Source organism: Paroedura picta, chromosome 5 (genome assembly GCF_049243985.1).
Source record: "Paroedura picta isolate Pp20150507F chromosome 5, Ppicta_v3.0, whole genome shotgun sequence".
Classification (NCBI taxonomy): Eukaryota; Metazoa; Chordata; class Lepidosauria; order Squamata; family Gekkonidae; genus Paroedura; species Paroedura picta.
The window spans coordinates 101,452,244-101,469,949 of NC_135373.1; the positions used below are offsets into that span (position 1 = coordinate 101,452,244).

Here is a 17,706-nt window from a genome sequence, read left to right on the forward strand (position 1 = left end):
TCTGCACAGAATAGTTAATTTACTCCGCAAAACTGACTTTGCTCTGCATGGTGAACTGCCTCTTTGGTGCTTTAAGTGTCTTTTAAGCGTTGTTTCTGAAAGATGCTTTTCACTGATTCATTTCTCTCCTGCCTGAGCCATGCAGAGAAGCTCTTTAGTGATGCAGATTAGTGACTGCATTAGAGAACAAAGCGGAGTTGGCAAAACTACAGGGGGCAGGGCTATGAATTGTTTCATGCAGAGAGCATTGCAACGTAGTTTTTCAACAGACTATATTCAATGCAGAACGATTGTAATATAATAAAGTGGTCTAAACTGCTTGTTTTTTAAACTGTTTTATTTGGCTACATGGGGAATACCTCCTGGCTTACTTTTGTTAAAACCTGGAAGGCAAGAATGGAACTTAAAAATGGGTTTAAAAGTTCTAGATAATGTTTATTTTAATTAAAATAACTGCTTATTAAAAAAAAACCTATGCTATATTCCTACTAAAGGTTAGGGCATTGGTTGCTTGATATGTATGTTAGTTCAAATGCTGCTTATAAATATATCAAATATTATACCTGATAAATATATCAGGTATCAGAACAAGCAGGGTACCCATAAAGAAACTGCAGGTGGGAGAGGAAATCCCACCCCCATTTCTCCTCTTCTTACTCAGACCCCCAACATTTCTGTGTCCAGTGCTACTACCACCTCCATCTGTCGTTGACCTCCCACCACCATCTTTCCCCCCCTTCCAATTCTCCTATCACCTCTTCTATTTCCCCCTGTTTTCCCTTATACCCTCCTGTGGCTGCCTCTTCCCCACCCACAAACCTCCTACCATCCTCTACTGCAATGTGTATTTGGGCTGCTAAGCAACCACATGTCCTTTCTCCCCCTTTTAAGTTGTGATATCTGCCTTGGTGCAGACATTACAGCAATAGTCCTAGGGATTATTAACCCCCCTCCCCTCATTTTTTCCCTTTTTCAAATAATTCTACAAACCTGGAGTTGGTTTGTTTGTTGGGGGGGGGGGCGGAATCACCCCTGTCCATGCTCTGCTTGCTCTGACCTGCATAGCCCAGACTACGTCAATATCATCAGATCTTGCCTGCCAAGCAGGGTCATCCCTGGTCAGCATTTGGACTGGAAGCCACCAAGACATACGAGGTCTGCTATGCAGGCAAAAGCAAACCTTCTCTGAACATCTCTTGCCTTGAAAACCCTACAGGGTTGCCATAATTCAGCTGTGACTTGATGGCAACAACAACAAATGCTCTGCTTGAATACCCTAAATAAAGCAGATATATAGACACACTCATTAAAAATACACACAGCATTACTTTGGATGACACAGGATGGGAAGCAGCCCATAAGTGTGCACTGCAAAGAATAACTCTTTAATTAAATTAAGAACACTGTTAACTATTATAAGATATGATGAAGTAAAGACAAAAATGGCTATCCCTGCTGCTACTATTTGCATATATAATGTTTGAAGAGAACATTTGTGGGTTGGAGTGTAGAAGGTTCAGATACATATCCTCTGATGCAAATCTCCTTTCAGACATTTACAGATGTGCAGATAGGGTTGCCAGCTCCAGGTTGGGAAATACCTGGAGATTTGTGGGATGGAGACTATGGAGGGCAATTTGGGGAGGGGAGGACGTAAATGGGATATAACGCCACAAAGTCCAAATTCCACAGTAGCTGTTTTCTCTAGGTGATTATGATGATGATGATGATTACATTTATTTGATTTATAGACCATCCTCTCCAATCAGGATCGGGTGGCACACATCAGTCATCAATACAAAATTCTGATTTAAAAAGTAAGATAATAAAAACATAAAAAAATATCCTAGGGGCTCTGTTAGAATTAGGCCTTGCTACTATCTCTGTCTCTATGGCCAACATCTTTGGGGAGAAAACTAGAGTGGGCAGGACTTGATTTTATTTAATTGCCCTGGCCTCAACCAAATGCCTGTTAGAATAGTGCTGTTTTGCAGGCCTTGTGGAAGTTTGATAAATCCATCCTTTCACTGAAAGGTTGTGTCTTCATGGATACTTTATATCACTGATTGGCAGAGTGCCTTAGATTTTTTCGCTTGTAAAAACCATTACTCAAATACAGGAAAAAATTGAAATGTATTAGTGCAAATGAGAATCAAATAATACATAGAATTTTAGATGAAAGGAATCCAGAAAACATCCAAAAAGTGGCTAAGGTATTATCAACAGTACTAAGGGTAAATCACTTATATTTGAACTCTGTATCAGCTAAATAATGAACTTCTGTGAACCCCATTGTAAAGTGCATGTCACAATATGACCATCTCGCAATTTAGTTCCTACTGAAGACGAAGAAGAGTTGGTTCTTATATGCCGCTTTTCTCTACCAGAAGGAGTCTCAAAGCAGCTTACAATCGCCTTTCCTTTCCTCTCCCCACAACAGACACCCTGTGAGGAAGGCGAGGCTGAGAGAGCCCGGATATTAGTGCTCTGTGAGAACAGCTCTATCATGACAGTGATGAGTCCAAGGTCACCCAGCTGGCTGCATGTGGATGACAAGCTTTATATATCACAAAAGGATTGTATATATTATTTTATTGTACTAATCTTTTTTTACTGTTTTATTGTTTATTATATCAGTAAAGGTATTCTGCATTCTGATAGCTCCATCAGGGCCCACGTTTCTGCCAGCAACCTATACCACCAGATTGGGGCCAGAGCTGAAAAGGTCAAAGTCAGGCACATAAAGTCAGGCACACCCTGGTCAAAGTCAGGCACACTTTTTGAGGGCTAGGGAACACCAACATATTAGTATTTGAAGATCTTAATGTTCTTCTGGGGTTGGACTTCTGTAACTCACTCTATGCAGGCATTCCCTTATCCCTGACTCAGAAACTACAATTGGTACAAAATGCATATTTGGCCAGTGTTTTGGCAACTGCACTGGTTGACAATGGAATTCCAGATCAGGATTAAGGTTTTGGCACTTACTTTTAAGGCTGTTCAAGGTCTGGGATTGGAGTACCTAACAGACTGCCTTTCTGCCTATGTCCCCTGGAGAGCGCTTTGCTCAATAAACTCGAACTGGTTTATTGTTCCTGGCTCCAGGGAAGTGACAGGAAGCCAAACAACACAAAATGACATGCCTACTGGTACTGAGACACTTACTTGTGGGGGAAATGATGAAAAGCTATTCCAAAGCATTCAGTGTTAGGGAATATAAGAAAAGGGTTTGAGAATAAAATGGCCAGTATTGCAATGCCCCTGTATAGATCTACGATACAGCCTTATTTAGAATACCATGTACAGTTCTGGTCACTGTATCTAAATAAGGACGCTGTAGAACTGGAAAAAGTACAGAGGAGGGCAATCAAGATGATTAGAGGGTAGAAGCAACAGAAGAGGACACTCCTGTAAGGAAGATGCAATTTCTCACCTCAGCCCTCTGAGGTGAAAGCTGAAAAGTCTTGGAGCTTTCAGTTTAGAAAACTAAGGGGGGGGGGGCATGATAGAAGATTGTAAAAGTATGCATGGGGTAGAGCGAGCTGACAAAGAGCATTTTCCCCCTCTCTCAAAAAACGAGCACTTGAGGGCATCCAACGAAGCTGATGGAAAGTAGGTTCAGGATGGACAAAAGGAAATTGTACTTGACACAGAGAGTGATTAAATGTTGAACTTGCTGCCGTAGGATGTGGTGGTGACCACAGGAACAAACAGTTTTAAAGAGGATTAGATAGATTTGTGGAGAATAAGTATCAATGGCTACTAGCCATGGTGACTGAGGGGAACCTTTACATTCAGCAACATTAAACCTCTGAATCCCAGAGCCAGGAGGCAACAGCAGGGGAAGACATTGGCCTCTATCTCTGTTCTTGGCCCTCCAGAGGAGCTCGTTGGCCATTAGGTGAGACAGGATACTGGACTAGATGGACCATTGGTCTGATCCAGCTGAATTATTCTTATGTTCTCCTAAGTGATGCAAAAGTTATTGAAAGATTGAAATTAATCTGTAAACCTACTTCCTGCATGGCTATCAACCAATCTAAAAATCTGAAACAAGCATATTTAAAACTGTGTTTTGATCTTCCATACATGCTGGCAAACAGTGGGAGAAATGCATAAAAGTGCTTTAAGACAACGACATACATGAAACTGACGAAGCAGAACAAATAAAAACAGAGAAAATTTCAAAGCAAAAGGCACATGAGGACCTCACATGTACTTTGAGTGTCTGTTTCCTGCTGTAGCTCAGTCATTGGTGGAAAGAAGTGCTGCTCATCTTCTCCTTCTCACCACTCATCAGAACATGGCCGAAATGATGAAAGTTCACCCGAGTTGGTTGGAAACATTATGGAAATTAGTACCCTGAGTGGTGTGCAAGAGAACCAACAATTCTCTTAACTTGGAAAATCATGTGAACAAAAAAAACATGTATATCTTCTAATTTCTAAAATATTTCTCTTCCTTGTCACCCTCGTGACATTGCTTGCAGTCTCCATGGAAACCCAAGGCATTGGTGGTAAGGGGAGCATTACAGAGAAAGAGAGAGACAGTAGCAGCATCTTGGATTATTTTAGGAGGCAGGGAGACACCTGGAGTGAGGCTTTTCAAGCTTATTTTGCAGCAGAAGAAGGAGGTGGGGGAATGAGAAGGTTTATTTTTAATTGTTCCCACTTCATGTGCCAACTTTTTCTTTTGCAGTTATTCCAAATTTGGAAGCCTCTTCCCCCTTCTTTCAAGCCTTTCTTCACCCACATCCTCCCTCAACCATTTTGATGGTACATGGATGTCACATTTGGAACATTTTCATTGCTCATCCCCCGCCACTACCCTTGCAAAAGGCCCCAGCCTGGCAGTAGAGAATGGCAATAGAAAAGGAGGACCATCTTCTGGCACACCTGTATGGTAGCTTTGAAGGGAATTAGATGTGCACCTGTCCCTTCATCTCATCTCATCCTGTGCTTCTAGGTAACTGCTTTAGCCTAGCAGACATTTAGCAGGTGAAGAATTGCTGGGCATGGAGACAACAGCGATGAGGAAAGCATCACTTCCCACAGTGGTGCTTGTCACTTGGCTGCTCAAGGGCCCAGCACCACCCCAAGGTTAAGAATCTGAACCACACGCCCACCTTGCAATGTAAGGCATCTGTTTTACAAAGGCATGTGTTTCCTATGTTTTCTTTAATATAATAAGCCCAGATGAATCAAGAGCACTGGAAAGAATTGTTTTAGAGGCATTAGTATTTTGACTAGGCCCTAGACATGCCAGATGCAATAGAAGAGGACACTCCTGTAAGGAAGATGCAATTTCTCACCTCAGCCATATTATGGCACAATGAGTTTTACCAGCTGAAATTAATTCATCTAGACACTGGTGCGTGCCAAACTGCACTGCCTCCAGACTGGAGAACAGATCAGATTCAAGATTTTGGTGCTGACCTTCCAAGCCCTAAATGGTCTGGAACAGGCTCCGAACATCTGGCCCCCTATTGCCTCTGAAGCTATGTAAAGGATATGATTTTTTGCCATCTTGAATTTTGTAGTGATTTTTAAAGGGGGTTTAATGTAAGGTGACCAGATTGTCCCACTTTTGGAGGGACATCTGGGGGCACCTGGCAAATTGTACTTATGTTGAAATTAAAAATATATATATTACAATACTATTTTTGCCTTCTATATATTCTATGAAACTTTTTGTTGCTCCATATAGACCAAATTTTTAATCAAGAACATCCCCCCCCCCAGTCAATGGTGTCCCGCTTTATCAACGTTAACATCTGGCCACCTTAGTTTAATGGGTTTTATCCATATTATTGTATGTTGAATTTTCTTTGAATTTTTATGTAACCTGCTGCGAGCCAGTTCCGGGAGCGGCTGGATAAAAATCGAGATAGATAGATAGATAGATAGATAGATAGATAGATAGATAGATAGATAGATAGATAGATAGATAGATAGATAGATAGATAGATAGATAGATAGATAGATAGATAGATAGATAGACAGACAGACAGACAGACAGACAGACAGACAGACAGACATCCGTGGGACAGTCTCTCCCATTACACCCCCAAAGAGCACTATGGTAGTCGGACCAAAACCTGCACAGGGTCCCTGGCCCCAGAAAGGAGAAACTGGCCTCCAGAGATGAATGCTCTGCCGACTGAGAGGTTTTAATCAGTTTTTATATGATAATATATTGTTGCAAATCACCCAGAGCCTGTGTGTGGAGAGGGAGCAGGCCCTGAGCCTCACGGGAAGGGCGGGCTAGAAAAATAGTGTTTATTTATTTTAAGTGCTGCAGAGAGGGAGGAAAACTGCCAAAGCAGTAGATTCCTAACCTGTTCTGGGTAGGATTGCACTGTAGGTGCATTCATGGATTTTGTCCTTGTGAAGTCATCTGGCGGAAAGCGTTGTGACACTTTTTACCAGATTTGACCGGGTTGCAGATTGCAGCTATTCCTGGGGACTGTTGATCTGGCCAGTTGCTTTAGTAAGAACCAGATTAATATACTCTAAGGGGTCCTGTCCCCTGAAGAAGGCAAGGAAGAGTCAGAATGTTGAAAGTAGTTTGCTGCATCAGTAATAAGAATTTAGCTTTGAAAGGTTCTACTGGATTGAAGTGACCCAGTGCTTGCATTAAGGTAGGTACTAAAATAGAGATTGTCCATATCTGTGGCAGTAAACTAGCACTTCAGGGTGTTGTTGGGAGTCACATGACTGCATTTTCCTTCATACACTTCATACATTTTCCTTCATACACAAAAATATCCCCAAATATAGAAAACTAGTTGCTAAGGGGGCTAGGCAACAACCCTTCCTCCTACAATCCCGCTTTCGTTGCCAAATAAATGTTTTGTATGGAGAAGAATTCAATTATAGATAAGGTTGCCATTTGGCCAGTTTCCCCCCCGGTCTGACTTGTTTTTCCCTACTCTTGGCTGGTTGCTATATAAGGTTTTTTAAACATGAAACGGAGGGAAGAAGAGAGGTCCTTTCAAAACATTTAGTGTATTTCAAGGCAAATGAATTTGCTGTGTTGAACCTTTAGGACCATTGCAGCACTACTTGCAGCTGATTTTAATTTTTATTTGTCTGTGCCTCAAAAGCAGTTATTCTAACCATTGCCACAGTTTCAGGCTGCCTTTTCTAATTACCTTTTCTTCCTGGTAACTCTTCAGCCAGAGACAGAGTAGGGGTTGTGTGCGTTTTTTGATGAATTAGCATTTTCTGTTGATTTTGTCCCTTAACCGCACTGTGTTCCAACCTTAGTCCTACTACCCTCACCCCATGCCAGATTTCTGTCTTCCAAGAGTTAGCTATCCTTTTCATGTGATCCCACCTGGAATCTAATAAGATTCCGCACTGAGAACTTTGCTGTCCTGGCTCCTGTGCAGGGGCAGACAAGGTGTACTGGGCCAAATTCTCCCCCATGCGGGAGTAAGAAGAGGCAGGGCAACCGGCCCCAGCTCAAATTCCAGCCTGCAGCCCAGCACAGAACCTCCAGTGTGGAAATGGTAGTGCCACAGATCAGACATGGGAAGAATGAGCCTTTATTTTGAGGGCAATTGTCAAGCCAGGTTTTCTGCCAAGTAGGGACCACGCAATGCCTTCTCCATATTATTTGAACTAGCAGGATTTTCAAAATGCAAAATATCTATGTATGTGGGCCAGAGCCAAAATTACGCATTTGGAAACATACCTATTGCTTTTGCTCACATGTCAAGGGCGGGGGGAGCACTAAGGTTTTAATCATGCCCAGAAGTGTAAATGATCCATGATTATCCATGATTATCTTCAAAAGTTTAATTATTTTGAAGCCAACTTAATTTTATGGGGGGTCTGAGGGGGCTTTATAGAGTCGGGGAGCATTTTTAAAGTCTCTCTTCAACTCCCTAATTTATTTGCATGTTTGACTGCCCACATGTTTCCAGTTCTTTCCAAAGCATTTGTGATTCTGTCACACTCCTTCACACACTCATTTGTGCTACTGGAAAGCTGTGGGGGTGGGAGGAGGAACACATGTGCAGGCTGAAAAATGTGGGAAGGTATATATGACTACTAATAATGGACTCCCCCTGGGAGGTTGCTCAGAAGGGTGCCTTGCCTGCCACAGACACTCTCTCCTGGTGTTGCCATGGCGTTAATGGCCTAACTCTTTCTATTGAACTAGTAAGACAGCCAGTCAGCTAGGCCAAAGTCATGAGAATGGCTACCTTGGCTGAAATCTTCATGGCAGATGATTTTTTGCTAGGTCTGTTCTAGCAAGTTCTACAGTCGGTATGAATTAAATACCTGAAAATGCATCCTTAAATGTGGTGAACAAAGATTTTAAATTTTTTAGAGTGTCAAGGAATTGGAGGGAGAGGAGTTAAACTTCTGGGAATCCTCCCCACTTGTATGTCAATTTTTCCAAATTGCTGCACACACCCAGCAGCTCCTACTCTATAAATCCCATCCAAGGGCTAAACATAAAACACAACAGAATCTAAATCCCTCACAGTGAACTTTTTCACATAGCCTATTTGACCGTTGCTCAGTAGTGGTGGGAGACAATTTTTCTCCTGTTTTCCCACAGCACTGTGAATTCCTACACCTCCCAGATTTTCTGCAGCTTTTCTCCAATCTTGCAGAATTTGTCCTTGCTGTGAAATTTTGTGAACAATCACAGCAAAGCCTGGCTGGCTGGCTGGTAGATAAGAAACGTTGGATTTTAATATGGCTGCCATTTTTCCTGTTATGCACCCTGCAGTAGGCAGGTGTCTCCCCATTACAGGAAGGTGCTCTCAAGTCTTCTGTCTGGTAACTGACATAGTGATATACCAATAGAACTGTACTCAGCAATGCGTATGCTAATCACTGGGAACAAATTCTTGAAAAATACACCTGATAGCACGGGTGGTGGGGGATGGGTGGGAGGATGACCACCAGAAGGACTAACGTAAGGAACATGCGGGGAAATTCGCCTTCTGGAAGCACCGTCACTACTGTGCTACACTGGCAGCTGCAGCAATAACAGAGCCTTTGAAGGAAAGTGCTGCTGAGTTGAACAACCCGGAAAGACTCATCATAGATGGTTTTAATGCTTCATTGTTTTAACCGCCCATCTAGAAAACAAGAGTCCCCACAGCGCTTCCATGTAGGGCAGCAATGCATCCCAGCCTCCTGTCTTTCCCTCCTGCGAACTGGAGGCTGGTGTTATGGGAACAGTGTAGGGAGGGGAGAATACAATGGAAAGCAGCTGGGTAAGATCACCACCTAGGGTCCTGGGAAAGGAGAGCAGGTGTGTGTGTGTGTGTGTGTGTGTGTGTGAGGGGTGTGTGCAGCATGCATGAATGAACAGATGCATATATTATAGGAAAATAGACTCCATTAGGCCAAAGTCCATAAGTATACAGTGTTTCCTACGTATGACCATCCTGGCTATAAACACACACACACACAAGACTGAGCAAGGAAGAAACACCCACAAATATCAAGAAGTATTTCCTGATAATAAAAAAATTGGAACTACATGAAGAAAAATCAACTGGAAGGGAAGAAAGCAACACCTATTTCCTGATCCCCCCAACTAACCACTTCATTAAGTGGTTTTCACAGAACACTGAGATTGTTGTGAGGGAAGGGAGGCAGTTCTGGGGGGTGGGGGCTGGAACAATCCTGGTACTTTCTCCTTTGAACTTGCAAAAGGATGTCCGTCCCCCCCCCTTTTTTTTTCTCTTTAAGGATATTTTAGGCTGTAACCTGAGAAGTGAAGCTGGAGGGATGCAAGAGAAAATTCAGCTCAGCCTCCTTGTTCCCGCCTCTTCCTCCACCCTACCCATATGAGCAGCAGCCACGCCACGTCACCCACTGTTCGTCCTGAGGCACTTCAGTAAGCTCAGATTGTGAGGCACATCCACTACACAGTCAGGGAAAGGAATCAACCTAGAGGAGGTAGCAAACTTCCCACAGAAGAAGTGCACAAGAACTAGTTCTAATGCACCAAGACTTTGAATTCAAGTAGAAGATTTCCAATTCGCAGAAAAGATCTGAATGCAGTTCGACCTGGAGAAGACAAGGCTATATATATACATATATATATATATTCTTTAAAAAGGACATTTAATGGAATGGCATCGTTTAGCTATTGAGGAAGGGAATCATCCTTGACTAAGTTCTGAGTGGGGATCCAGAAAGTACCTATTAAGAGAACGGTCAAACATCTTCCTCAAGATTACTTATGTGGGTTTCCTTCTAAGCCCCTTGGAGCGGTCTTGAGTCACCATGAATGTATTTCGGATCCTGGGAGATGTCTCTCACCTCTTAGCTATGATCATGTTGCTGGTGAAGATATGGAGATCAAAGTCTTGTGCTGGTAAGTCTTTGTTCTCCTTTCTCTCCATCCTGGTGACCAGGGGGGAAACAATGCAGAAAGAAAGAAGGGAGCAGACAAGCCTATGAATAAACTCACTGTCCAAAATACTAGATTTGGAGTTTGACAAAATCTTACTAGAACAAAGCATAATAAGGATGAAAAGTATGAAAGGAGGACTGCATGAATTCTATCATTTATGTACAGCCCACTCTAGTCAACAAATGTTCTGATGAAGAAGCAGATTTCTCTCAGACACCCCATAACATTTTAAAATGCACAGCAATGCTTCTGCATCAACTTTTATGAAAAGTACTTGATCATTTACTCCCAGGCATGTCTATGCAATCTGATTTGGTCACCGTGACTTTCTAGTAAACTAGGAATTTGCACTGACCCAAGCATTCTTCCTGTGTCACTTCACAGCCTGAAACATCCCTGAACCTCAACAAAGTAAGATTCCTTTTGATGGGTACAAAAGGCAGGAATTCTCAGCCTAGGGCACATGGATGCCAGTAACAAATAAGGGACTCCTTGTACGCCAGAAGCACAAGACAACTCCAGGCTCCAGACCCGGCCTTTGCTATTAAGATCAGCAGAAATGAGGGAGCCAGAGTTTAGCTGAAGAGCTCTTTGTTCGTCCTCAAAACTCTTCAGTGAACAGAAAATAACGAAAACCAGGACGACACAGGCCTTATGCATAAAACAAAAGAAAATGCAGGAGCGCCATTAGAAAGAAGAGGTGGGGTGGGAAGAATTTGGGCACTCATCTCTCTTGTTTTGGGCAGCAAGTGATGTTTCTTTCTTCAGGATTATCTATGTACTAAGCTATTTTGAGGCATAGAAAGTAACCAAAGGCTCTTAATAGACTGCTTTTTAATAACTGAATCAGGACTATATCCTGGACCAGTCCTTTGAACCTACCCCCCCCACACACACACCCGCACATAAATACACTGAAATGTCAAAGTGAGATCTCAAAAGCTTTTCGTGTCCGAGATTGAATGCTAACTCTTTATTTTCTTGGTTTTATTGCCTTAAAGTTAAACTACTTTTCTGTAAAAATCGCTCCTCCCTTTAGATGGCTCCTTTCAAACACTCCTTTCTGCATGACTAGAGTTTCCTGCTGGCGAGCCTTTCTCACCCCAACCAGTGGAGGAGGAATCAGGGCTGTGTTTGGGAGGCGTAATGCTATGATGTGGCATTAAAAGTAGTACAAGCATATCTCGTTTCCTGATGGGTGCGTGTATATTCTATGATCATGATAAATGGAAATGTTTGTCGTAAAAGGAGGAAAGTGTACTTAAGAGTTGAGATTCTGTTCCTCTGTATAGAATTATTTTTGTGTAGCTGCTTGGCACTCTGTTTCTACATTGAGTATAAACAATGAAACACAGGGGCATTGTGAGGACCCTAGTTGCTGCATTTTGGACCAGCTGTAGTTCCCGGATCAAGGTTAAGGGCAGGCCTGCATACAGTGAATTACAGAAGTCCAGTCTAGAGTAAGATGACCAGATTGTCCCACTTTTGGAGGGGCATCTGGGGTCACCTGAAAAATTGTACTTATGTTGAAATTACTATTTTTGCGTTCTATGAAAATGTTTGTTACCCCATATAGACCAAATTTTTAATCAAGAACCCCCCCCCCCCCCCCGGTCAATGGTGTCCCGCTTTACCAATGTTAAAATCTGGTCATCTTAGTCTAGAGGTGACAGTTGCATGGATCATTGTGGCTAAGTGTTTCGGGGCCAGTAGGGCACTAGTATTTTGCCTTGGCAGAAGTGGTAGAATGCCAGCCGTGCTACCTTTGTGACCTGGGCTTCCATTGTGAGGGAAGCATCCAGGATCATGCCCAGTTTCCTGACGGAGCCAGCCATTGAGAGTTGCACACCATCAAAGGAGCTAATATAATCAAACATAGAATATCAAACTAGGTCTAGTATATAATAACATTCAGAATCAAAATACACATAGGAAGCAACAAAGTGCATTAAGTAATCAGATCCTTGGGCAAATAAAACTATTTAAATCTGGATCTAATGGATAATAAATGCAAACATTTCCAGGCAGTGTATGCATGCCACCAACAAAAAGGCTATGTGCCTGGAGCAGAATCTTAGAACATGATGTCGAGGAACAAGCAGGTGCATATGAGCATAGGCAATCCTGGTCCAAAGCCCTTTGAAGCTCCGTGGATCAAAACCAGTTTGGGTAAGTACCTGGAAACAAATTAGAAGCCAGAGAACACCTTTTAATGTTAGCCAGGTAAGCTCTGTGTTGCAAGTCCTGGTTAAACTGGCTGCCATATTCTAAACTAGTTGAAGTATAGGTAGTGGGAAAAACCAGCAAACAGGTCAAGAAGGCTGCGGATTCAGAAGAGGCCCTGGATGGGCAGGAAACCTTGGTCAGAGGAGAAAGCGAAAAATCCATAGTGACAAGAGTGGGGGGAAAAATGTAGGCCCAAGAAAAAAGAAGCAAAGGCAGCAGCAGCAGCAGGTGCAGATCATAAGCTGACAGAGACCAGAACTGAAGGGAAGACAGAAAGTGGATCAGTGACAGAGCAAGTAAAGTGACACTCTTTGCTCTTCTAAGGGTTCCACCCGTCCTGAACCACACAAATGAAATCCCCACTTCCTCACAAAAGACCTCATCTGCTATACTGAAAGCGCTGAACTATCAGTCTGGACTTTTCTGGTGGAAGTGGCTGTTTCCTTGCTAAAAAAAAAAAAGTACATTTTAGAATGAACAGCTTGATTTGTACAGCAGACATGGAGTCACTGGAAAGAAATGTTCATATGTCTCAAGAAATGCCAGCAAATGCCGATTCATAACTGGCCTCCCTGAAGCAGTAGATAGTATACTATTTCCCACATTTCTCTCCCTGGAGTGTTTCCGCAGAGCTGCGGGTGACATGGCTTCTCTTGAAGACTCAGAGTTTCAGGAGGTAGGGATTACATGTCTATGCAATGGGAGGGGGGGGGGAGAACAGCTGGGTTGCCTGGTGCTGCACAAGTTTGCCTCAGCTGCGAACATTCCTCACTCAACTGCATACTGGGCAGCTTCTCACCACCCCCTGGCTTAAATGAGATGCTGTACAAGTGCAGTGGCCTGCAGGAAAATGATTTTGCTTCAGCTAGTACACTTAAATCAGGCTTTGGGGAGGCGTGAGATGCGCATGCACGTTCCCCTTGCACAGGGATCAAAACAACTTTGGTTTAGAACAGGGGTAGTCAACCTGCGGTCCTCCAGATGCCCATGGACTACAATCCCCATGAGCCCCTGCCAGCATTTGCTGGCAGGGGCTCATGGGAATTGTAGTCCATGGGCATCTGGAGGACCACAGGTTGACTACCCCTGGTTTAGAACATTGTTGCATGGAGGATTCTAAGGTTGCGAGCATTTTTCTATGTGGGACTTGAACATCTATCCTAGAGGAATATCATGGAGTTTTCCCAGCGTTCCTCCAGTCAGTCAGGCTATGGAAGTATATTTGGCTGGGAAGCCATTCCTTCTCTGTTTGATTCTGTTACCCTGGCAGAAGGATGTTTCCTTGCAGAGTGGGTATATTGTGGCAGGGATTCAAGTCTCTCATTGAGGAGGCCTGGAGTTTTTGGCTAGATGTCAGTAACCACCCCATTGCCTCTGTGCCTTGAGGTTTTGTTTGCCTTCAGGCTGCATGTTGTTTACCCAGCATGTTTCCTGCACCAAATGATAACATGGGGTCATTTGGCTTTTGCCGTGCATGGTCTGATGCTTTCACCACTTGGTTAACGTGGGGCCTAGAGAAGGGCTTTCATGGCAAGAGATGAGCAGAGAACGTTTGCCATCGCCTACCTCTGTGTTGTGGCCCTGGACTTTCCTTGCTGTTATCTCATCCAGGACCAGGGCCAACCCTGCTTAACTTCCATGTTCTGATGGCACACTGGGCTAGCCAGATCAGGACTTCATATGCACATCTCATGAAAAGAAATTGGCTCTCAAGCAGATTATTGGAAGTTTGGGCGACCTTTGAAAGGAGAAATTATTATGCAGTGTTTGAGTTTATATAGCTGCTCTTCTCTTCAATGAAGACCCAAGCTGGCTTACAATATCATTCTTCCCGGCTTCTGTTTATCCTCACAACTATGACACTGAGAAAATTAGGTTGAGTGACTGGACCAAGGTCACCCATAGAGCTTTTTATACGCCCAGTGCAGCAAGTACATAGCCCTCTCAGTATGATCAGTGAAATTGCCTGTACAGGTGTGGTTTTGTGCTGTTTCCTCTAGAAACACTTTTTTTCCCCCTGCTTGTGACACCCTGGATGTTGGGAGTAACATATACTGTTGCCAACCTCCTTGAGATCTCATAGAATTACAACTGATCTCCAGATAATGGAGAATTGTTCCCCTAGAGAAAATGGCCAACTTGGAGGGTGGACTTGTCCCTCTGTTCACCAAGCCGTGCCATCCCCTGGCTCCACCCAGGAATTTCCCAACCAGAAGCTGGCATCCTTATGTAGATGGATAGCCATGGTTTAATAGTATATAGGAACAAGTAAAAGGATTGTGTATTTGTGATGACCACACAGTGATGTCAACAACACAGACCCCTGTGAAACTCGGGGTTGGCACAAATGGGAGAGTAAGCAATCACTTGTAAATGCAGAAATGGTGTAATGGTTAGCATGGACTTCTAATCTTGCAAGCCAGGTTTGATTCCCTGCCTCTCCCCCACATGCAACCAGCTGGGTGACCTTGGGCTCGCTACAGCACTGATAAAACTGTTCTGACCGAGCAGTGATATCAGGGCTCTCTCAGCCTCACCCACCCGACAGGGTGTCTGTTGTGGGGAGAGGAATGGGAAGGCGACTGTAAGCCGCTTTGAGCCTCCTTCGGGTAGGGAAAAGCGGCATATAAGAACCAATTCTTCTTCTTGGTGGTGACCAATTTCATCTCACTCTTGCACCCCTTCTTTCCATGCTTGAAAATCAGGGTTCCTGTGCTTTCGCAGGAGTGATCCCCCACCCCACAGTCTTTTTTGGTGCCAGTGAGTTTCTTCTAGAACACTAAGAGCCACTTCACAAATTTCACAGCTGACATTTCTTACATTGTACTGGGTAAAATGACAAGCGCTTTTCTAAGAATGCAAAACTTAGAAACATTTCCAAAACTGCAGCAACTTCCCACAAACCACTGAAGGAAAGCACTTGACCTGAAGAAAAGCTGTTCCCTCCACCTACATCCTTACAGCGTTGTGAGACGTTTCTTCCACTCATGTGATTTCATTGACTTTCTCTTGTGTCCTGCAGGTATCTCAGGAAAGAGCCAAGTCCTTTTCGCAATTGTTTTTACAACCCGCTACCTTGATTTATTCACAAATTTTATCTCCATCTACAATACTATCATGAAGGTAAGGGCAAGAGCCGCATTCATCCCCCCCCCCACATTTCTTAATTAGATCAACAAAAGGCAAAATGGGACCTTTTAGGGGGCACAAATGATTCTTTGCCTCCTGCCCCACCATTTCCCCCATAAAGTTGGAAGGAGTGTCGTAAATCTGGAGACCCCAGCTGAATCCCACACCCCTGGAGCAGAGTTGCACTGCTCAGCAGCCTCAATGGCACAGCAGCCATAATTAGAGATTGCCAAGCCCTTCTTGTAGCAAGCCAAGGATGAGGGAATGGGGGAACTGTGCAGTAAGATACTGCTTCAAATCAAATGCCAAACTAAAGGTATTCAGGTAAAACAGGAAATTATGTATGGTTCTCTGTTATAATGTAAACCGCCCTGAGCCTCCGGGGAGGGCGGTATAGAAGTATGATAGATAAATAAATAAATAAATCTGTAGTCTGATCTTTGATCTGCTGGAAAACCACTAAAGGGAACAGATTGAAAGGTCATTCCAGAATAAAGCATTGTATTTAAGAGTGCCTATAACATTTTGTAATATTTTCCCTGTCCCTCCACAGCTTGTTTTCTTAATCTGCGCCTACAGTACTGTGTACCTTATATATGGGAAGTTCCGTAAAACCTTTGACAATGAGAATGACACTTTCCGCCTTGAGTTCCTTTTGATCCCTGTCACAGGCCTGTCGTTTCTGGAAAACCACCATTTCACTCCTTTGGAGGTAAGGAGGCTATGCATATTACAGAAGATGCAGGTGATCACAGGTTTCCTTCATGCTGTTGAAATGTTTAGGGCTACACAAAGTCCTACATAGCTTGAACTTGAATAGCCAAGTTTTTCTCTGCGCCCCTTGTAAACTTTGTCTTGTTCTCCTCTTCTTCAGATCCTCTGGACTTTCTCGATTTACCTGGAATCAGTGGCTATCCTTCCACAACTTTTCATGATTAGCAAAACGGGCGAGGCAGAAACCATCACGACACATTACCTTTTCTTCTTAGGCCTCTACCGTGCTCTCTATCTTGCCAACTGGATCTGGCGTTACCAAACAGAGAACTACTATGATCAAATTGCTGTAGTTTCTGGAGTTGTACAGACCATCTTCTATTGTGACTTTTTTTACCTCTACATCACCAAGGGTAAGGATCTGAACAGTGAAAATTACTGATAAGAGGCTGCAGTAAGCCATTAATAAAAGATTTTTCCATTACTGTTCTGGGCATAGCTTGTTGGTTTGTATATTCCCAGAACCAAACTCTGTGATAGTCCTTTAGCCCCTGCTAAGACCAGGTTTTAGGTGACCTGTAAAAATGGGAAGGGCAGATGCTCAATCCAAGTTTTGAGCTGAAATGTCATCCTCTACCCCAAGTTTCTTTCTGTGCAGCTTTGTAATGTATAAAGCAGCCTTAAATTGCTAAGAGCACCATTTCAAGGTCAACACGTAAGTTTGTCCAATTTGTTATTCCTTTCCCACACTGAGCAAATGTTTTTGTCTTCTAGTATTGAAAGGGAAGAAACTGAGCCTCCCAATGCCCATCTGAAGAGATGCACAAACAATGCATGCTCCTGAAGACGCTCCAAGATTGCTTTCTGTGCCTTACAATTCAACTACCCTTCGGGAAACTTACCTGTTCATCTACACAGTGACTAGTGAATTTCAGACTGTGCCTAAAGACCAAATGGCTATAAATTCTGCAGTGTTGAGCAATACTTCAGTATTTCCATTGTCTTTTATATCTGAGCATTCCTTTGGCAATCTGCTTCCAACAAATAAAATAGTTAACTTTATACTGCTCCAGTCTCCATTTACTTCTGTGTTAATTATAATGTTCATTCGGTTGATCCCAATTAAGTGGGAACAAGTCAAATCATTAAATACTTTTGCTTTGGTTGAAGTTAGGAGTGAAAGAGCTGGACATAAGCCTCAACAGCTGCAGAACTGCGTGTTCTGAAGTGGCAGTCCAAGAGGTT

At 43.2% G+C, this 17,706-nt stretch overlaps 1 protein-coding gene across 2 annotated transcripts; it reads left to right on the forward strand.

Annotated features, from left to right (window-relative positions):
• The first annotated feature begins 9,831 nt into the window (after positions 1 to 9,831).
• KDELR3 (KDEL endoplasmic reticulum protein retention receptor 3) lies at positions 9,832 to 17,523 on the forward strand. Of its 2 annotated transcripts, none has more exons than XM_077339537.1 (5): positions 9,832 to 10,353; positions 15,641 to 15,741; positions 16,301 to 16,459; positions 16,622 to 16,874; positions 17,236 to 17,523. In XM_077339537.1, the coding sequence occupies exons 1-5, from the start codon at positions 10,263 to 10,265 to the stop codon at positions 17,274 to 17,276; spliced, it is 645 nt and encodes a 214-aa protein (XP_077195652.1). In that variant the 5' UTR covers positions 9,832 to 10,262; the 3' UTR covers positions 17,277 to 17,523. The 2 variants fall into 2 exon arrangements, with proteins under 2 accessions (XP_077195652.1, XP_077195654.1); XM_077339539.1 differs by lacking the exon at positions 9,832 to 10,353 and adding an exon at positions 12,229 to 12,561.
• The last annotated feature ends 183 nt before the right edge of the window (positions 17,524 to 17,706 follow it).